A 21,923-nucleotide genomic window follows, 5' to 3' on the forward strand; every position below is an offset into this window, starting at 1 on the left:
AGTCTAAATAGAAGGGGAAATGGGGATTTAATTCCTAGTTTCCAAATAAGAAAGCTGAGGTGCAGAGAAATTAAGAGACTTGCCCGAGGTCATACAGCAGGTAAGAGCCGGAGCCAGGACTAGAAATCGAGTCTTCTGACTCTCAGTCTCCTACTTTTTCCCCTGAGGCCACTCTATTTCTCAAACTGCTCTCTAGAGGAATCCAAAATTCTTATACAACAAAGTGAATTTTACACCTCACAGGTGTCCTGTTGCTATCACGACCATCTATCCACTAAGTCTTGTATATTGAGCTCAATCCTGGGGAAATGAAGGAAAGTAGAAATACAGTCAGTTCTCCTGTAACATTGGATTGGCACTCTTAAAGAACCCCACTTGGAGGAAAACCCACGTTGTAGCATTCATGCTGTGTCCAGGGCTGCATCAGACATAGTAATGATAATAATGATAACATCAGACATAATAATGATAATAATAGTTATTGTATTTGTTAAGCACTTACCCTCTGCCAGTGACTGTACTAAGCGCTGGGGTAGATGCAAGCAAATTGGGTGGGACACAGTCCCTGTCCCACATGGGGCTCACTCTGTAAATCCCCGTTTTACAGATGAGGTAACTGAGGCCCGGAGAAGTGAAGTGACTTGCCGAAGTTACAGAGCAGACCTGTGGTGGATGAGAACCCAGGTCCTTCTGACTTCCAGGCCCGTGCTCTCTCCACTCAACTGCGCTGCTTCATGGTGGAGGCCTTGATTCCCCTAGCATTCCCTGCGTCCTCTCTGCACCAAAGCAGTCGTGCAGCCAAGATATTCATTCATCCATTCAATAGTATATATTGAGCGCTTACTATGTGCAGAGCACTGTACTGAGCGCTTGGAATGTACAATTCAGCAACAGATAGAGACACTCCCTGCCCAATGATGGGCTTACAGTCTAACCAGGGGAGATATCAGGGGAGTCCTACTGTGGCATGGGAATGATGCATGGTGACCCCATTCCCACATTAGTTCCTTACTCTCCAAAGCACCGGGACCTAGTAGAGTCAAGATGTCCTGGATTCGAATCCCACTCCCCCATTTATCTGCTGTGTGGCCTCAAGTAAATCCTTAATTTCTCTGTGTCTCCTTGTCTGTAAAATGGAGATTAGATATCGGTCTCCCTCCTACTTAAACTATAAAACCTGTTTGGGACAGGGACTCTGTCCGATTCGCATATACAGTACATACCCGAGAGTTTAGTCTTTGCCATATAGTAAGTGCTTAAGAGATACCTAGTCCTTGGCATATAGTAAGTGTTTAACAGATAACACAGTTATAATTATCATTTTGTGATTGTGATCATTTTGATACTACGAGGGCTTAATGGGTGGGCGAGCGCTTTAGGTGTTTCTTCTCTGTAATGTCACAACATCAGAACCTGGAGCCATCAATTGATTCATTCAGTTAAATTCAGCTCAGGTCTGGCACGGGACACACTGTGACGAGTTGTCATTCTTTTCTCCTCCCTGTCACCGCCATCCTCAAGGTGGACGAGACGAGAACAAGCCGATTTCTACAGAACCGTGTCCTCCTTTGGCGTGGTCTACGATCAGGAGAAGAAGTCCTTTGACTGGACCCAGTTTCGCCTCATTTCTCGTCTGGATAAGAAGACGGACGAGAGTCTGGAGAAGTATTTTTACAGCTTCGTGGCGATGTGCAGGAATGTGTGTCGCCTCCCTACGTGGAAAGATGATGGTGAGGAAAGGGACCCGTCAAAATACCTAGAGGAGGCCAATAAGGAATTCTGTTATTTTAAAATCTTAGCAATAGCTCGTTGAGGACTCGTCTGGATTCTTATTTTTTTTTTTATGGTATTTTTAAGCAATGACTGTGTGGCAGCTTCTATACTAAATGCTAGGGAAGATGTAAATACGATTGAATGAATATAAGCTGATCGGGTTGGACACTGTCCCCGTCCCACACGGGGCTTACAGTCTTAAACCCAATTTTACAGATGAGAGCACTGAGGAACAGAGAAGTGAAGGGACTTGTCCAAAGTCAAACAGCAGACAAGTGACAGAGCGGAAATAAGAACTCACGTCCTTCTGACTCTGAGGCCAGGGCTAGGCCACAACGCTTCTTTAGGTCCCCTTGTCTGGGGAACCTCGAAGATGAGGGAAATGTAAGAGTTCAATATGGTCCAGTCCTCAGAGATTGCTTTATGTCCACGGATTTATACAGAGGTGGGCAGACTGTCTCCCCTTCTTCGGCTGTCTTTGGAAGGTGTCTCATGACATCCTCATGCCCTTGTGCGAGCATTTGCCTCCGGGGGTAGGCACAGGGCGATGGGCATGCCCGATGGCGTTGTCCTGCTTCCTCCCCCTTGGATCTTTTCTAACCATTTCTTGGAATCACACACAATAAAATGACGTTGCCAGAGAATGCCAGCTGCCAGGCAGACATTCTCTGAGGGGTGTGAAGGTGAGCTAAGTGTGAAGAGAGAGCTGGGATAGGGCCGGAGGGAGAGCTTCCCTTCCGACAGCTACCGAACGAGGATGTAAGCTCGTTGTGGGAAGGGAATGCGTCCTCTAATTCGGTTGTATCGTACTCTTCCCAGCGCTTAATACGGTGTTCTGCCCGTAGTAAATGCTCAATAAATACCCTTTATTGATTGATAGATATTACGGCCCCACTCAGCCTGAAGGGGAGAAGAGATCCGTCGCTAATTCTGCTAATGGGGCTTGCTCACAAAAAATGAAAAGTCGACCTATTCATCAATAATTATTGATGAGGGTCTTGCTAGCCAAATCCTTTCGTGATATTGAAAGTGTTTGGTCAAGTGCAAGACTAATTATAATACATTTAGGGAAAGTGCTTTTTCCTCTGCTATGCTTTCCATATTCTAAGAGTCTAAATACTGGTTTATAATGTACGAGGTGCTGTTTATCGATTTGGACGCAGTCTTTGGCCCGCAGAGAGTTCGCAGGTTAGATAGAGTGTGGGGGATGGTAGGCACAGAGAAGCAGCATGGCCTAGTGGTTAGAGCATTGGCTTGGGAGTCAGAAGGACCTGGGTTCTATTCCCAATTCCACCACTCGCCTGCTGCGTGATTCACTTCTCTGTACCTCTGATCCCTCATCTCTAAAATGGGGATTAAGACTGTGAAACCCATGTGGAACAAGGACTCTGTCTGACCTGATTATCTTGTATCTTCCCCAACACTCAGTACAGTGCTTGACATAAAGTAAGTGCTTAACAAATACCATATTTGCACGTAATAAAAGACAGTATCTGCTCCCTTTATTTACCCCTCCCTCAGCCCCATAGAACTTATGTCCATATCCCTAATGCGTTTATATATATGTGTCGGTCTCCCCCTCTAGACTGAGCTCGTGGTCGTTGTGGAAGAACGTGTCTTCCAACTCGGTCATATTGTAAATCTCCCAAGTGCTTAGTACATAGCTCTGCACGGAGCGAAGCGCAGAATAAATACGGTGGATTACTTGATTGATTGGAAAGATGGGACTCGATGCAGATTCACGTTGAATCAACCCGTCTTGGAGGCGCCATTTGGTCCAGAGCACCTGCCGGCAGGAGGCAACATTACCTAGTGAAAAGGGCACGGGCCCGGGAGTCAGAGAGTATCTGGGTTCTAATTCCGGCGCTGCCGCTTGTCTGCTGTGTGACCTCAGGGAAGTCACTTCACTTCTCCGTGCCTCCGTTCCCTCATCTGCAAAATGGGGATTAAGACTGTGAGCCCTATGTGGGACAGGAGCTTGCGTCCAACCCGATTATCTTGTTTCTACCCCGGCGCTCAGTACAGAAACTGGCACGTAATAAGCACTAAACAGATACCACAGTCATCAATAATTAGCATTCCTAGGCCCGGTACTGCTTCCGGTCGAGCTGACGGTTGGCTCTTAGCCACGGAACCGTGCCGAGAAGCCCCGTAGCCGGGCTTGGAGTCGCCCTCTTGTAACTAACTCAGAGGGTCCAAAAGCGGTGGGAATACCGGCCTGTGGGCCTCCGTCGCTAATGGTCTGTCTGCTTATCTGCCCCCGCCAGGCCCCCCGGATCCCGGGATCTACGTGGAGCCGATCACCGAGGAGCGTGCCGCCAGGACTCTGTACCGCATCGAACTCCTGAGGAAGGTCCGAGAACAAGTGCTCAAGTGCCCTCAGCTGGCCGAGCGCCTCAAACTGTGCAGGCCCAGCCTCTACCTTCCGGTCTGGTGGGAATGCGGGAAGCACGACTGGGACCTCCTGGTCGGCACCGCCAAGCACGGGCTGAACCGCACCGACTACTACATCATGAACGACCCGCAGCTGTCCTTCCTGGACGCCTATAGAAACTACGCCCAGCACAAGAGGACCGGGGCTCAGGGCCCGGAAAGCCTCTGTTGCCTCTACCAGAGCAACTCCAAGCTGTACGAATCCCTCACCTACCATCCGATGGAGAGGATCCGGGATCCGATGGAGAACGAACCCGGGAATCCGGTGACCGTGGACGGCACCGACGATCGCCTCGGCCACCCCGAAGACAGCCCGCCGGATGGGACCTGTGAGCACCTGATTTCCAGAGTCCAGGATATCATTTCCATCCACCCCGGCGAAGGCTTATCGCCCGGGGCCTACGGCGAGACGGCGTTCGGCGGAGAGCCGGGCTCGCTCGTTCGGGAGACCCGGGGCAACGCGGAGACCGAGAGAGAGGCCGTTGCCGGATTAGGGAGCGGAGCCCTAGAGGACGGTCCGGGCGTCTGGGTGGCGAGGGCCACCGGAGACTCCTGCTTCCTTGGTTTGGAAGCGGGAGGCGAGCGGAGCAACAGTAAAGACGAGTGGCAGGTACCGCGGTCCTCTCCCGGGAAGGAAAGGACCCTCGACGAGAACGCCCCGACGCAGAGACCCGACCCCAAGAGGCCCCCCGAGGCCAAACGCATCAGTAGGCGGACCCCCCCTCCCCGGGACCACGGGAGCCTAAGTGGGTTAGTGGAGATCTGCAGCCTCAGTGTCTGTAATTCGGAGAGGAAGCTCCCCTCGGAGCAGCAGTTCATCGACCTGTTGGAAGACAAAGGCCTCGGAGGCACGCTGGTGCTGGGTCAGAGCCCCAGCGACGACGAGGACGACGAGGACGAGGAGGAAGAGGAGGACGAGGAGGAAGAGGAGGAAACGGGGGCAGCCGCCCTGAGGGAGAGACTGAGGGGAAGGCCGGAGGTTGCGAAACCGACCGACCCTAACGCCCCCGCTCCCGGGGGGCCGCACGGAGGTGCCGTGGGGGAGGAGGCGGCGGCCAAGGGAAGTGACCCCGAGCAAACAAACGGCGGCCCGGGGGAGCCGAGGTGCGTTGGTCGCGCAGCGTCCGAATGTCACCGCCAACCGATAGACAGGGGGAAAGCCGAGGGGGGAACCGATGAATCTGAGGGGGAGAGTCCCAGGGACTGGGACAGAGGCCGGCACAAAGGCAAAGCTCTTGACAATATCACTACACAGGGTGGCGCTGCAGCTGTCCCATCAGAGCCCTTGAATACAGACCTCCGGCTTTTCCCAGAAGATCCCTGGGAGGCCAGCGCAGGAAGGAAGCCCCGTCGCACCGCGTCTCCTCCGGCGGGGAGCGAGCTGAAGCAGGAAGACGTGGAGTCGGAGAGCAGGGATGACGGGGAGGAGAAGGACGGGAGCTGTCTGAGTCAAGGTACGGTTCCCGAGCCCCTTCCTTGGCCCAGGCCGGGACGGCTTCGGGCGGGGCGAGGCGGCGACGCTTCACTGCGGCCCGGCCGTTGGGAGGCGCGGTCGAGGCGGGGGCCCGGCTGTCGGAACCCCCCGGGCCCTCAGTTTGACACAGACGGCCCCTCGGACACCCTCATTCTTGTTAGGGAAGGCTATAGGTTCCCCTTTTTTCGGTTTAGAGGACCCCGATGCTGATAAATTTGATTTCTTAAAAAAGGGGAGATTGAGAAATTTTTAATGGAAGCAATTAGAATTCTTTGGAAAGGAACCGAAAATCGGCCAAATGAAAAGTTTTGTTGCTTTTTTTTAAAAAAACCCCACAATAATGCTAAGTTGGGCAAGTAATAGAAAAGGATTAAAGAGAAAAGGCATTTTGATCCACAGTGAGTCCAGGAGATCTGGATTTTGCTCAAGGAAACAGCCCTAGGGCCCCACGAAAAAGCATTCTTTTAAAGAAGAAAGACGGTGGGGGTAGGTAGAGGCTGAGTGAACTGGAAAATACTTCATAAAATTGCAAAATATAAGTGGAAATTCCACAAGAGGGGGAATTTAGGCTGGCTTACCAGGGAGGAGGTAATACTTTCAAGGAATACATTCGGACAAATAAAAAACAGCTATGCAAGATAGGAGGCACGTCCAAGAATATAGTGAGGCTGCCTTTAGATTCAGTCAGCTGAGGAAAATTAGTGTTGCCCCTGGCTGGATGGGAAGCAGCGTGGCCCAGGGAGTCAGAGGACCTGGGTTCTAAGCCCGGCTATGCCACTTGCCTGCTGTGTGACCCTGGACAAATCACTGCACGTTTCTGGGCCTCAGTTTCCTCATCTGTAAAAAGCGATTCAGTACTTGTCCTCCATCCTGCTTAGACTGTGATTCCAGGGGGGAGAATGACTGTTTCTGATGTGATTATCTTGTATCCCCCAGTGATTGGCCCTTAGTAAGAGCTTCAATACCCAAATTATTATTATTCTATTATTAGAGAAAACAGATATCACTAGGCTACAGGGCCTTTTGCCTCTTCCACAAAACAGGCCAACTCTGATTTCACGCCTGGGGCAAGTAGCACCGAGTTGAGGGGTGTTGTAATGCAGTAAAATGAGGGTGATTATAGAGAGATCGTATAAGTAAAATTCAACGGCACTGCAGCAGCATAGCCTAGTAGAAAGAGCACGGGGCTGGTAGTCATAGGACCTGGGTTCTAATTCCCAGCGCCCACCATATGCCTGCTATGGGAACTTGCACGTCCCATAACTTCTGTGTGCCTCAGTTCCCTCATCTTTTAAAATGGGAATTCAATAACTTTTCTTCCCCTCTAGTTAGATTGCGAGCCCTGTCGGGGCCAGGGATTGGGTCTGACATGATTCCCTTATATATTCCCCAGCGCTTAGAACAGTGCTTGAAACACAGTAAGTGCTTAACAGAAACCACGATTATTATAATTATTATTTTGAGAACTCACAGGGGGACTAGTGAAATACCGAAGACGGAAAAGGGGCAAGTATAAAAAGGAATAAAAAACAAGTCTTGGGAACAGTAGATTTATCACCTTAGCTTTAAGACTGGGCCACTGGATACGGAAATGTAACTAGAAAAGTAAATCACCGGCCACACTTCCTAATACCCAGTAGTACGATGGGGAATGCTTCGTCGGGTGTCGGGCCGGAGAAGCTATCGAAGGGACTGTTTTATGAATGGAGGTAGCATTTGGTCTTTGCAGCACCAGTGATGGTGATGATGAATAGGCCGATGACAGGAAAGTGTGATTTCAGAAGAAGAAAGGCCAGGGAACAGGGGTGAACCTGAACACGTTTCTAACTGGAACACGGCCTCTGCCATAGGCAGCAGTCAGTTGATGGTATTTACTGAGTGCTTACTGTACGCAGAGCACCGTACTAAGCACTCAAAGCGCAGTGAGCCGGCATTGCACTGGGGGAGGGAGGTGGGGTAGATGGCGATGAAGTTGGCCAAGAATGCTTGGGCAGAAGGCATATCAGGTGGTGCCCAGGTGCTCCCCCTGCACGAGTCCTGGTAGAAAGGTCACTGCCCTCCCTGAAAGCTGCCGCAAACAATTTCCGGGCCAGAATGGTCAGACCGGAAGTTTTTCTTCACCAGAGCCGAGGTCCGACCCGCTCTGGGTTCTTGCACTCACTGCCTGAGGCAGGTGTGGAACCTTCCAGGTTCCAGCAGCATGGTGGTGGCTACAGAAGGTTCAACCTCATGTAGGTGGCAAGGTCATTCAAGTCCTGACCGAAACCAGGCGGGAGAAGCGGGTCCCTTTGACTTCTGCAGAGCCTGGGGGCTGCTTTGTAGGGAGAGAGAGGCAGCCGCACTTCACTTTGTAGGGCTGAATGCGAAGTTGAGCTCAGCTCCTTGGTCAAGCGATCGTATTTATTGGGAACCTATCGTGTGCAGAGCACCGTAAGAAGCGCTTGGGAGAATACAGTATAACAATAGACACATTCCCTGCTCACAACGAGCTTACGGTTTAGAAGGGAGACAGCTCTTAATATAAATGTATAAAACACAGTCATGTGCATAAGTGCTGTGAGGCTGGGAGAGGGGTTGAATAAAGAGAGCAAGTCAGGGTGATGCCGAAGGGAGTGGGAGAAGAGGAAAGGAGGGCTTAGTTAGGGAAGGCCTCTTGGAGGAGATGTGCCTTTAATAACTCTTCGAAGATGGAGAGAGTAATTTTCAGGTGAGGCGGGAGTTCCAGGACAGAGACAGGACGTGTGGGCGAGAAGTCGTCGGCGAGAAAGATGAGATTAAGTTACAGCGAGAAGGTTGGCAGTAGAGGAATGAAGAACGTGGGCTGGATTGTATTAGGAGAGAAGTGAGTTGAGGTAGGAGGGGGCAAGGTGATTGAGTGCTTTAAAGCCAGTGGTGAGGAATTTCTGTTTGATGCAGAGGTGGATGGGCAACCACTAGAGATTCTTGAGGAGCGGAGGGAAATATGACCTGAAAGGTTTTGATCCAGGCAGCAGAGTGAAGTATGGACCGGAGTGGGGAGACACAGGAAGCAGGGAGATCAGCAAGGAGGCTCATAAAATAATCAAGGTGGGTTAGGATACGTGATTGATGTATTAGCGTATTTTGGCTTTTCCTCTGTTTCCTCCCATTGGGCTCCTTGGCGTTTGATTAAAGAGAGCATCTCAAGAAATGTAAAAGAGTTTGAGGTTCCCTAAAGGCATTATAGAGGACTCAATTTAGTTGATGATGAAAGATATTGAAAAAAATGATTATAAAGTGGCATCTGAGCTCTGGAAAGAGGAGCAGGACATCTAGGTCCCAGGTACCTGGGGAAGCTGCCTTCCGAGGGAGCCCGTCTCACGGGGGCGGGAACCCCCTACCCCCCCGAGGACTCCAAGGTGTGTCTTGCCAACTTTGGGGCTGTAGAGAGGAGTGGGTGCCCCCAGGGCGGGCATGGGCAAGCTTGAAGTCAGAAGCAGTCAAAGTTCACCTCTCCTCCACCCTACTTCACCTCTGCAGCCAAGGTGGCAAGAGGCAGGGCCGGGTTCTGCGCCTTTCTCTTCCGAAGTGGACTGTGAGCCCCATGTGGGACGGGGACTCTGTCCAACCTGATTAACCCTTGTATCTATCCCAGCATTTAGTACAGTGCCCGGCACATAGTAAGAGCATAACAGACACCGTACTAAAAAAAAAAAAAGGTGGGAGGGGGGTATGCTGCCAAACTAAAGAAGTAGTACCCTAGCTCCCAGAGCAAAGCACAAGGGAAAACAAAACAGGCCTCCTGATGCTCTCTTGTCTGTTAGCCAAAACAACCTCTCCAGGGCTCATTTTAACTTACTGACTGTTTTGGGCCCGCAGGGAAATAAGTCTGGAAGGTGAAGTGTTCCTCAATACAAATGAACTGGTGTTTGTAAGCGTCCATCCCATCCAGGTAGTCAGTCGGTCAGTCAATCAGTGGTATTTACGGAGCCCTTACTATGTGGAGAGCACTGTTCTAAACACTTGGGAGAGTAACGATGCAGCAGAATTAGCAGTCACGTTCCCTAGTCCAACTTTTGAGAAGCAGCGTGGCGCAGTGGAAAGAGCACGGGCTTTGGAGTCAGGGCTCATGAGTTCGAATCCCAGCTCTGCCACTTGTCAGCTGTGTGACTGTGGGCAAGTCACTTCACTTCTCTGGGCCTCAGTTCCCTCATCTGTAAAATGGGGATTAAGACTGTGAGCCCCACGTGGGACAACCTGATTCCCCTGTGTTTACCCCAGCGCTTAGAACAGTGCTCGGCACATAGTAAGCGCTTAACAAATACCAACATTATTATTATTATTATTAACTTTCTGCCCTAATTCTATGTCAGGAGAAGCCAGAGTCATGATTCAGCGGGGCCAAACAAATTCCTCAGGAGTCTGAAAGAGCAGGCTTTAGGCCATCCCTCACCTTGATTAAAAGATTATACACCAAGAATACTTACCAAGTGCCAACCTAGGAGGTGGGCATGTGGAATTTGGGGATGGCGCCAAAGGGAGTTCCTCAGGAGTCGATCATTCTCAGCTTGGCAAGCAGGGGGAGACGAGATCTGGAAATTGAGTGTGCTTGATCCCAAACTTCCCAGGAACGTCCTTTGATGTCCAGGCCTTGCTCAAGAACTGGGGGAGTTCAGGTGGGCTTCATTTGTAGTCCCTGGCGGGGGCAGCCCCAATCTCCCTGTCCTACGCACCGGTTCCTACCCTCTAAGGAGACGGGAGGGGACAGAGCTTCCTCATGTAACGGAGCAGAAGTTCCTGAGATAAAGTTCCTGTTTTCTTTTGCTTCGTGCATTTTATTGATATTTTTTTTGACAGCTTTGTAGATGTAGCTTTGAAAGGAAACAAGTCCAGTCCTTGTCCAGAGCTATGCGGGCAGCTTGAAACATTCTGATTCAGGGCAAGGTTGCAGACACATCTTGGGCAAATCCTAAAGGTAGCAACCTTTTGCTGGCATTTTTAAACCAGAGGTGCTAAAACATGACCCCATTGCCTCTTCATCTGCAAAGGAATTCTTGAATTTGACACGTTCTGATAGACTCTTCTAGGTGATCAGCACCTGGAGCAGAAATGAAAATGGTGTCGGGCAGCAGGGAAGCCTGGGGCATCTTCAGTATCAACAGTCAACCCTTAAAAGGAAATCCCGCTGTCACCCATAGTGCCATCTTTGAAACCCAAAGAGGAGAGAGACAGAGACAGACACTCATTTACCAAGTTTGGTAAAACGTTTGGAATCTCTAGTTTTCCTGCAGGGAAGAGGATGACTGCTTAGGGGTCTCCTTGGGTTTTTCCACCACAAAAAAAAAGCCGCATGATTTCCAGAGTAGCTGCTAACTTCCAAAACAAAGGCAGTACATCAGTAGCTATAGGGAACCCCTGGCAGTGCTCCCAGAATGGAGCTTCAGGCTACAATATGGAATGGCAGATATTGTCTCTGGTGCAAGGGAAATTCAAGAGAAGTTCAGGGAAAGGGTATCAAGAAGTCTACCAAGCATTGGCAATCCCTGGTAGGGTAACATGCTTAGATATTCTGTGTGGCAAAACCAGTCTCTCATAGTGCCAGGTTTCTGCCTCATTTCACCTAAACAACTTGAGCTACTCCTCTGGGTGCCCACCGGGATCCCGTGCCCCATGACACCCAGTAATGTCTCGCTTCCCTGGGATGGCAGGACCACTGCACGGATTGCAGAGCCCAGGAGCAGTGGCTGCAGGGCAGCAGAGCATTGTGAGAAGGGACAAGGAAATGGGTAACTTCCTCTTTCTCCATTCATCCCACAGAATTTGCAGGGCAAGGGCAAAACTTCAGGAGTTTTCAGGGCAATCAGCAGGAATGAGTAAACCGTGAGATTTAAAGGGAAGACAGGAGGGCCAGTCCACAGCGGCATATCAGAAGGGAGAGGTGAGGCAGGGAGACAGAGCAGAGCCTGTGAAGACTTTGGAGAGGCAGGATAAGTTTAAAAAAAAAAAAGGCAGGCTTAAAAAAGGGAAGATTTCTCCAGGGGTGTTCCATAAATCCAGAGATTTCTTTGAATTGAGTTGGATAGGGGTAGAAGTCAAATGAAAAGGGGTCAGGTTAGAGCTCTAAAAATATTTCGGCTCTTCAAGTTTGGGGACATGGAATCTCCATGTCCAGCAAAGGATGTGGGAATAACCAGGAACGGGGATTTCAGCCGACTCAAAGTCAGAGGAAAGCCAGTTTGGTTCTCCAGGAAAATTGAAAGGCAGATTCTACCCTATAATAATGTAGCCTAGTCAAAAGAACCCTGAAAGTTCTAATCCCAGCTCTGCAGCTTGCCTGCTGACTGACCTTTGGCAGGTCATTTAATAGTCGGTGCTTCGGTTACCTCATCTCTAAAATGGGGATGAATTAAAGACCTATTCTCCCTCTTACTGAGACTGAGCCCCATGGGGAACAGGAACTATGTCCAACATGGTGATCTTGTTTCTATCCCATCACCTATCATCTTCACCATCATCATCGTCACTGGAATCTGAGCGCTTACTATGTGCAGAGCACAGTACTAAGCGCTTGGGAGACCTCAGTACAGTAGAATTGGTAGACATATTCCCGACCCTCAACGAGCTCACAGTCTAGAGGGAGAGCCAGACAGTTGTATACAAAGATAACTTGTAATATGTAATTTATAGATATGTACCTAAGTGCTGTGGGCCTGAGGGTGGGGTGAATTTCAAATGCCCAAAGGTCACCGATCCAAATGTAAGTACTCCACAACTTAGTGCAGTGCTTGGTACACAGTAAACCCTTAAATATTATTATTATTATCATTATTTTGTATCTGGTGGGCAAAAATCTGTTGAGAAGGGAAGAACCTTCCAAGGGACATGGAACTCTTCAAAGAGCCTGTTAGTCACATGAGTCTGAGAGTGCCATATTTCCTTAGACCTTTAGCCCTCATGAAATGTGTATGGCCGTGGACGGGGCTAATGCTGTTTGCAGGGCATGTTTAGTAGAAATTTTCAGACTAAACTGAAGGTTTAAATGCCTCCGCCATTCATTTTGACACTTGTTGCTCAGTCAGCGTGATGTCCCCGCATTTCAAAGGACAAGTGTTGCTTGTCATTTCACAGAGAAAAGATGTCCACAAATTATCCTGTCTTGGGATCTGTCATCTCTCTGCTCATATTCCCTGTCATTACTGGTAAGTGGATCTTTCAAGATCCATTTCATGTTGACGATAAACTACTCCTACCCGAAGCTTGAGAGAATGAATTGCAATTTCGGTCTGTTTGCGTCGGAAATCAATGTAACCGACTAAAGTGTCTTTGCACCATTTCTTATATGAATTCTGTCCATTTTACCACCTTGTCCTTCCATGTCAGGGGCCTTTTGGACCTCTTTCCCTCCTCATCAGTGTCAGCTTCACTGCATTTTTATGCCATCCAAAGATTTTCATTCAGGGATCTCGTGCTCCGGTAAAGTCCGTTCATTAAAACACAATGTCAGATTTTCCATCGTCACCTGTACCAGATATGAAAGTCCTTTTATCCCTTCCCGCATGCCCAGGCTAATGTATCCACATTTGAGACTATATGCGTGCCTACTGGGTTTGTGTTTTTTCATCTCGCCTCGAGGCCTGTTCTCGTTCCATGAAAAAACTCAACCCTAACTGTCGTTAACTTTAAAATGGATGAGCATTTATGAATGCTCACAGTATTCAATGTTATTTCAATGTACTGGAGACTCAAGCAGAACACGCTGTTTCCACGAAGGGACAGGACAGACGTCGTGAACTCATGGGACAGGAGGCTACCTCCCCCCGCACTCCCTGCCCAAATGACTGTACCTTTGGATTTTTCCCAGATTTCCCAGGGAAATATTTGGAAGAAGAAAGTAAAAGCTCCACTTCCGGGATTGCAGGAGACATCGGGGACGACTTTAACGACGGCAGAGCACCCACGATCGCTCAGCTTCTCCAGGAGAAAACGCTCTATTCCTTCTCCGAGTGGCCCAAGGTACTTTGCCCTCCAGATCTCATAAACAGTCAGTCCAGGCTATGTTTTGAGTGCTTACTGTGTGCAGAGCACTGTTACTAAGTGCTTGGGAGAGTACAGTACAACAGAGTTGGTAGACACATTCCCTGCCCACAATGAGATTACAGTCTAGAGACAGTCTACATTTTATATTGCCCTCCTTCCGCCGTCCTGCACCCCAAAGCAATCACAGTTCAGAATAAGTCAACCTGTGTCCCATCAGCGTTCAGCAGAGTTCCCCCAGACCTGGAGCAAGTTTTCAGGAGTAGCTGAAAAGATGTCACGTGACATTGCCCCCCAAAAAAGCACACACTCTTTTGGCCAGGTCAGGATGCATCCACGGTTGCCGGGGTTCACAGGGGGCCCACCGCGCTTATCCTGTGTCCACCCCACCCTCAGCATCTGGCAGCTTCCTGAAATCTCCTCCCCAGTCTAACTAGAGGCTGCTGACCTCCCCCAGAGACAGTGCTCTATAAAGGGTTTCATGGCTTAAACCTACCCACTAGTGTTTTTTGGGGGTTTTTTTTAAGGAATAATCTCTGCATTGCATAATCAGTATTTCCATGTGAGTGTGTGTAGTGGCCTTTATGATTCTGCTCTTTTAAAAAGGCCTTAAAGGACTCCAGTTTTAAAGTGATGTGGGTTGGAGCGGGGAGATGTTTGAAAATGGGGAGTAGTCAAAGTGCAGGGGCACATTTGCAGAGGTAAATCTTCCTGTTAAAGAAGTCACTGCGAACCTATACTTAAAGCTTAATCAAAACCACAGCTTGGATCATTAATAATTGGTTGAGCGCTTACTTTGTGCCCGGTACTATACCTAACGCTGGGATAGAGACAAGCTAATCAGGTTGGACACAGTCCTTGTCCCACATGGGGCCCACAGTCTTAATCCTCATTTTACAGATGAGGAAATTGAGGCACAGAGAAGTGAAGTGACAAGTGGTGGAGCCTGCAAACCTGAATTTAATCAAAACCCAGCTTGAGTCGTTAATCGTGGCATTTGTTAAGCGCTTATTCTTTGCCAAGCAACGTACTAAGAGATGGGGTAGACGCAAGATAAACAGGTTGGACACAGTCCCTGCCCCACCTGGGGCTCACAGTCTTAATCCCCATTTTACTGATGAGGGAACCGAGGCACAGAGAAGTGAAGTCACTTGCCCAAGATCTCACAGCAGACAAGTAAGTGATGGAGTGGGGATTAGAACCCACCATCTCTGACTCCCAGGCCTGTGCCCTTCTCCCTAGGCCATGCTGGATGTCTAGCTAGGGCCATGGTTAGGGATCTGTCCCTTCAGCTGCCTGTTTCTGTTTGCAGGACCGAGTTATAATTAACCGCCTCGATAACATCTGCCATGCGGTCTTGAAGGGCAAGTGGCCTTCGTCCACCCAGCAGTACGAACCTCCGAGCACGTTGCCCGCCCCGGTGATAATGAGCGGCGGGGCCGTCCGGAACAGCCTCCCTGATCCCAAAGCACCCAACCCCGGCTTCAGCAACGGCACCTTAGTTGCCCAGATCCAGAAGGTGAGGACACAGGGCACAGCTCCACCGTGGGTTGAGGCTCATTGGACACAATCGGTCGTATTTATTGAGAGTTTACCTTATGCGGAGTAATGTGCTAAGCGCTTGGGAGAGTAGAGTACAGTATGGCAGTTGGTAGACGCTTTACGCCCCTCACAGCGAGCTTGAAGCCCAGAGGGGGAGACAGACATTAATATAAAGAAATTATGGATGTGTACATAATGGTATTTTTTTAATCCATCAATGGTATTTATTGAGTGCTTTCTGTATGCGGAACACTGTACTCAGGGCTTGGGAGAGTACAGTACAACAGAATTAGCACTTGCTCCCTTCCCATAACGAGTTTACGTGTAGAGGGAAGAGTTGCGGGGCTGAGGTAGGGGAGAATAAAAGGAGCCAATCCCAGTGCAAGGGCAGCTCGGAAGGGAGTGGAAGAAGATGAAATGAGGGCTTAGTCAGGGAAGGCTCCTTGGGATCCCAGACCCATTCCTTTTTCCACCTGCCAGACCCTCTTCCTTACCTCTTCACGATCTACCCCGTTCATTTATGGCTAATTGGGACAAACCGGAAAAGATGTGCATTTGGGAATCGTGGTATCACAACTAGCATGAATTACTGCCCCCCTTACGCAACCAACCAATGGCCCTTTGTTGTCGGAAAGATTCTTTTCTGCCTAAGATTTTCATTCGTGTTTCATTCTCATTACTACTAGCAGGAGTAATAATATTTACTAACCCACTGGGTGCTGTGCATGGAACTTAGTGGGTTGAAAAATACGAAACAAGCAAATAATGCACTCCCCTGCCCACAAGGAGCTTACAGTCCTGCTGAACACTTAAGTCCACCACAGTCCTGTTGATTCCCTTTCTGAGACAGTCTAAACTTTTGCTCATGTTTCTGAGGCTTCTGTCGTTCCAGCCTAGATGCTTCTTTCTAGTTTCCTAACAAATAATTAATGGTGTTTGTTAAGTGCTTACTGTGTGCCAAGCACTGCTGTACTAAGCAATGGGTAGACACAAGATAATCAGGTCCCACATGGGGCTCACAGTCTGATTAGGAGGGAGAACAAGTATTGAACCCCCATTTTGCAGAAGAGGAAATTGCGGTACAGAGAAGTGACTCGCCCAGGGTCACCCAGCAGACAAGTGGCGGAGCTGGGATTAGAACCCAGGTCCTCTGACTCCCATACTGTACTCTTTCCATTAGGACATTGCTGCTTCTCGACAATAACAGTGAGTGTGGTCTTTCTAAGTGTTACGAAGTGCAAGCACTGGGTAGATACAAGGTTGGAAAAACAGTCCCCTGGCCCACATGGAGTTCATATCTAAGTAGGATGGAGAACAGGCATCGGGATCCCCATTTTACAGATTGAGTAGACTGAGGCAGAAAGAAAGTGAAATGGCTTGCCCCAAACATCACCGAGCACACAAGTAGCAGGGGCCAGATTAGAACCTATGTCCTTTCCACCGGGGGCCGTACTGCTGGTATCGTCTTCTTTCTTGTGCATCTTCTTCTATCTTCGGCCAGGTTTGCCGTGGCTATTTGCCACCCTAGAGAATCAATCAATCAGTCGCGATCAATCTGTGGTATTTATTAGCTCTTTCTGTGTGCAGAGCACTGTACTAAGTGCTTGGGAGAATACTATACAACCGAGTTGGCAGACACATTTCCCTGTCAAGACTGTGCTCAGTCCTCTAGACAGTAAGCTCGTTGTGGGCAGGGATGTGCTTATTATTGTATTGTATTCTCCAGCACTTAGTACATGTGCTCTGCCTACAGTAGCACTCATGAATATGATTGAGTACAACGAGCTTCCGGACTAGAAGACGTCTAGGGTACGGCTAGGCCGTGGCGGGGGCTCATCAGTCAACCAACCGGGAGTATTTATTGAGCGTTACTCTGTGCAGAGCACTGAACTAAGCACTTAGAAATGGCCTCTGGACGCCGGGAGCGTGAGAAATGTTAACGCGACAAGTATTCACTTGGATCTCCATTTGGGGCCCACAGGAGAGCTTCCTGGCTCCCATGTTCACCAAGGAGGAACAGAAGCCCAGGCGGCCGTACGAGTTTGAGCTGGACAGGGACGCGAAGTCACGGAGCCTGGAACCGTTTCCCACCCCGCACGCCCACCAGCCCGTCGTGCTCAACGGCTGGCGAGGGGAAACGGCCCTAGACCTCTCCTGCACCCAGGACGGGTCCCCGGGGCCACCCCCGCCCTTCCCGGGAACCACCAGCACTCCCAAGATCGGGGCCGTCGGCACCCTCCCAGGATCCCTGGGCATGGACCTGTCCGGGATCCTGCAGGCCGGGCTGATCCACCCCGTCACTGGGCAGATCGTCAACGGAAGCCTCCGGAGGGACGACGCCGCCTCGCGGAGACGACGCGGGAGGAGAAAAAACGTAGAAGGAGGAATGGATCTCATCTTCCTGAAGGAGCGATCGCTGCAGGCCGGGATTTTGGTGGGTACCCCGTTTTCTCCATCGAAAGAACATCATCCTCCTCCTCCTCATCAATGGCATTTATCAGGCGCTCACTGTCCCTCTGGACCGTAAACTCGTTGTGGGCAGCGGACGTCTCTATCAAGTCCACTCTCTCCCACTCTCCCCAGCACTTCGTACAGTGCTTTGCGTCCGATTGATTGATTAAAGAGCACCGTACTAAAGAGCACCGTACTAAGCTCTCAGGAGAGTTGGGCGACACGTTTCCTACCCACATCGAGCTTACGGTTTAAGGAATAGTGCCGAAAACTTGAGATAAATTCACATACAGAAGGTTGCGCATCCCGTTCCTTGAAGTGGAGAAGTAGATCAAGAGCCTCTCCCTTTTAGGGAGGGAAATGCACGCATCTGCATTTACTTCTGGGGGGGCATGGCCAAGAGCGGGTGGCGATAAGGAGCCTGATTCAGTTCCCAAAGCCACTTCGGCCACTGGAGCGAAATAGCCCATTTCTGAATTTCCCATCAGTCAGATGACAGACCAGACCCCAAGCCAGAGGAGGTTTGAAAAGCTGGTCCCTGGAGGTGGAACTGGGAGTTCTTCGTCTTCCAGCAGTGAATGTTTCAGGGCCCTTCCCTGAGGAATTAATAGGATTTTTTTCTAGTACAGAGGAAGGGGACCTGTCCCCCTGCAAAAAGTCATCAGAATTGTGATTGGGGAAATGTAGTATTAGTTAAGCACGCACTTATGTGCTAAGCACTGTACTAAATACAAGTTAAGCAAGTCCCCACTTGGGGCTCAAAATCTAAGCGGGAAAGAGAAGAGGTAAGGAATTCCCATTTTGCAGCTGCGCGATTCCGGTCTCGTTCCTGATTTGAAAGACTCCAGGGTTCTCTCCGGTGAGCCCTACCCAGCAAGCCTAGTTCCAGAAGTCTCCAAGGGACCGCAGCCCCACTCCAAAGTTGTGTTCTAACGTCCATCCCTCTTCAGACTTCCTCGAGCGAGTTGTCTGCACCCGCTGTCTCAAGATTCTCTCCTTGACTCTCTCCGATCTGGCTTCCGTCCCCTTCGTGCCATAGAAAACCGCCCTCTCAGAGCTCACAAATGATCATCTTCTTGCCAAATCCAAAAGCCTCTACTCCATCTGAATCCTCCTCGACCTCTCAACTGCCTTCACACTTTCGACCACACCCTTCTCCTGGAAACACTGTCCAGCCTCGGTTTTGCCGACATAGTCCACTTTTGGCCCTATCTCTCTAGCCGCTCATTCTCAGTGCCCTTCATGGGCTCCTCCTCTGTCTCCCAGCCCGTAACTGTGGGTGTCCTTCAAGGTTCAGTTCTGGGTTCCCTTCTATTCTCCATCTGCATCCGCTCCCTCGGAGAACTCATTCGCTCCCGTGGCTTCAACTACCACCTCTAGGCAGACGATACGCAAATCTCCATCTCCAGTCCTGATCTCTCTCCCTCGCTGCAGACTCACATTTCCTCCTGCCTTCAAGACGTCTCTGCTTGGATGTTTTGCCGACACCTCAGACTTAACATTTCCAAAACAGAACTCCTTATCTTCCCACCCAAACCCTGTCCTCCCCATGATTTTTCTGTCACTGTAGACAGTACCACTATCCTTCCTGTTTTACAAGCCCATAACCTTGATGTAATCCGTGACTTATCTCTGTAATTCAACCCAAATATTCAATCTGTCACTAATCCTAATGGCTCAACCTTCACAAAATCGCTAAATCCACCACCCCCTCCATCCAAACTGCTACCACGTAAATTCAAGCATTTGTCCAAGCATCTTTCCTTGATTACTTTATCAGCCTCATTACTGACCTCCCTGCCTCCTGCCTCTCCCGACTCCAGTCCATACATCACTCTGCCACCCAGATCATTTTTCTAAATAAGCGTTTGGTCCGTGTTTTCCTCACTCCTCAAGACCTCCAGTGGTGGCCCACCTACTCCGCATCAAACAGAAACTACTCACCGTCAACTTCAGAGCACTCATTTTGCCCTCTCATACCTCACCCCGCTGCTCTCCTATTACAGCCCAGCCCGCACACTTCGATCCTCTAATGCCAACCTACTCACTGTACCTCGATCTCATCTGCTCTCGCCGCCGACTTGCGCCCCCCATCCTGCCTCTGGCCTCCCCTCCCCCTCTTCGTATCAGACAATAATTTCTCCCCTCTTCTTTAAAGCCTTAATGAAGGTACATCTCCTCCAACGAGGTCTTCCTGACTTAACCCTCATATATCCTCTTTTCCCCACTCCCATTCTGTGTTGTCTTGGACTTGGATCGACTCCCCTTTGTTCACCCCTTCTCTTAGCCCCACAGCACTTATGTCCGTGTCCATAATTTATTTATATTGATGTGTCTCCCCCGTAAACATTTGCACAGGGGACGGTTTTACCAACTCTGGTGTATTATACTCTCCCAAGCGCTTAGTTTCAGTGGTCGCATACAGTAAGCGCTCAGTAAATACGATCGATGGATCGACGTCCCTCTCCCAACAGCATCCCCACGGGTTAACCGCTCTTGTTTTCTGGTTCTCCTCAGGAGGTTCAAGAAGATCAGACGCAGCCTGCCCCGTGCACCATCCACCCGGACGGGCCAATACCCGCTACCTCAAGCCCGCAGACGGGCCCCGCTGCCAGCGTCCCGGCGGAAAAAGCCGGCCCCAACAAAAGCCTCCTCGACTGGCTGAGGCAACAGTCCGACTACACAATAGAAGTTCCTGGCTTTGGGACTGTAAGTTTAAGCGTCGGTATAATCACGGGCGGATGTCCAGGGGGACAGAGTCACACAGCCCAGAGGGCATCCCATTACCACCGGAGGCGGCACAGCAGGCCGGCTGCCCCGGGAATGTCATTACTATTGGGCCTGTGGGTGTCACTAAAGGAATTTTGTGTTTCAGCCAGTCGGTTAGTCAGACAATTTTATTTATTGATTGCTTACTGAATTCACTAGCACAATAAACAGACACATTCCCTGCCCACGATGAGCTGATAGTTTGGTATTTAGTAAGCACATAGCACTTAAGCAGTGTCGGGTAGTGGATAGAGCATGGGCCTGGAACTTGTCTGCTCTGTGACCTTGGGCAAGTCATTTCACTTCTCTGTGCCTCAATTTCCTCCACTGTAAAATGGGGATTAAGACAGTGAGTCCCAACTAGGACCTGGACGGTGTCCAACGTGATTAGCTTGTATCTACCCCAGAGCTTAGTACAGTGCCTGCCACATAGTAAGTGCTTAACAAATACCATAAAAAAGTGCTTGAGCAAGTGTAATAGAGTTGGCGGGTATGATCCCTACCTTCAAGGATCTTACAGTCTAGTGGGGAAGACAGACTAAATTACAGAGAGGGGAAGCTGTAGAGTAAAAGTACCTGAGTGGGGTGAGTATGAAGTTTTGGGGTGGTTTGTAAAATGCATGAAGGTGGAGGGCATAATAGAAAATTAAACTGTCTCCCACCCAATCGGCACCCTTTCACCGTACCTCCGGGATACCGTGGGGAAACCTCGGTGTGTGGAAAGCAAGGGTAAATAGTGGCCCCAGCCTCCTCCCCCAAGTGATCCTACCAGGTGTGTTTGAGCTCCAGGGTATGAAGAGGATGCCTCAGATTCTTAGGTGCTGAGCTGGGTGCTAGCCAATGGGCCATGCTGCCTCTCTGTTCCTCTGGGTGGATTTTCAGCTGTGGTCTCCTCGGGCAAGTCACTTCACTTCTCTGTGTCTCACTTCCCTCACCTGCAGAATGGGGATTCAAAACCTGTGCTGCCTCCTACTTAGAATGCAAGCCCCATGTGGGACTGGATGATGTGGTATCTATCACAGCTTGTAGTGCAGTGTTTGGCACATAGTAAGTCCTTAACCAATACCACAATTATCTTTGTGTGGCGAGCCTGGCTGAGACACAGTGGAGGCAGCTCCAGCAGCCGAATGCCCATTCCCGGAAAGTGGAGACAGGAACTCCTGGAGAAAAATAACAAGAGCTGTGCACCTGGTTTCTTGTGTAACTAGGGATTATTCAGGAAGAGACATGGTTTAACCCTGCCAACACTGTTTTCTATCTGAGGCTTCCCGAACAAAATGCACAGCTGGAAGTTAATCCTTTATTGACTAAACCTCACTCTAACCCTTAGCGGGGAATTTGGATCGAGGAAGTAATCTCAACCCCTTCCCAAGACCAAGTATGACTTTGGGACAAGTCTGAGAGATGCTTGGATGTAGATTTTCATTGACTTCATTTGAAGTGTGTATAAAGTTCCACTTGCATTTGGAAAGTAACCAGCTTTCCCCGA

At 49.7% G+C, this 21,923-nt stretch overlaps 1 protein-coding gene across 9 annotated transcripts in view; it reads left to right on the forward strand.

Annotated features, from left to right (window-relative positions):
• CHD6 (chromodomain helicase DNA binding protein 6) overlaps positions 1-21,923 on the forward strand; it is a 160,023-nt gene that overhangs the window by 128,979 nt on the left and 9,121 nt on the right. For 8 of the 9 annotated variants that reach the window (XM_029070846.2, XM_029070843.2, XM_039912840.1 and 5 more), the window contains 6 exons: positions 1,522-1,730; positions 4,041-5,660; positions 13,500-13,651; positions 14,985-15,191; positions 17,196-17,648; positions 20,183-20,374. In XM_029070846.2, the coding sequence (XP_028926679.1) occupies positions 1,522-1,730; positions 4,041-5,660; positions 13,500-13,651; positions 14,985-15,191; positions 17,196-17,648; positions 20,183-20,374 (2,833 nt within the window). The remainder of the gene's footprint in view (positions 1-1,521; positions 1,731-4,040; positions 5,661-13,499; positions 13,652-14,984; positions 15,192-17,195; positions 17,649-20,182; positions 20,375-21,923) is intronic. The other variant, XM_039912841.1, reaches the window with a different exon arrangement.

The sequence above is a fragment of the Ornithorhynchus anatinus genome, chromosome 8 (assembly GCF_004115215.2).
Source record: "Ornithorhynchus anatinus isolate Pmale09 chromosome 8, mOrnAna1.pri.v4, whole genome shotgun sequence".
NCBI classification, from domain to species: domain Eukaryota; kingdom Metazoa; phylum Chordata; class Mammalia; order Monotremata; family Ornithorhynchidae; genus Ornithorhynchus; species Ornithorhynchus anatinus.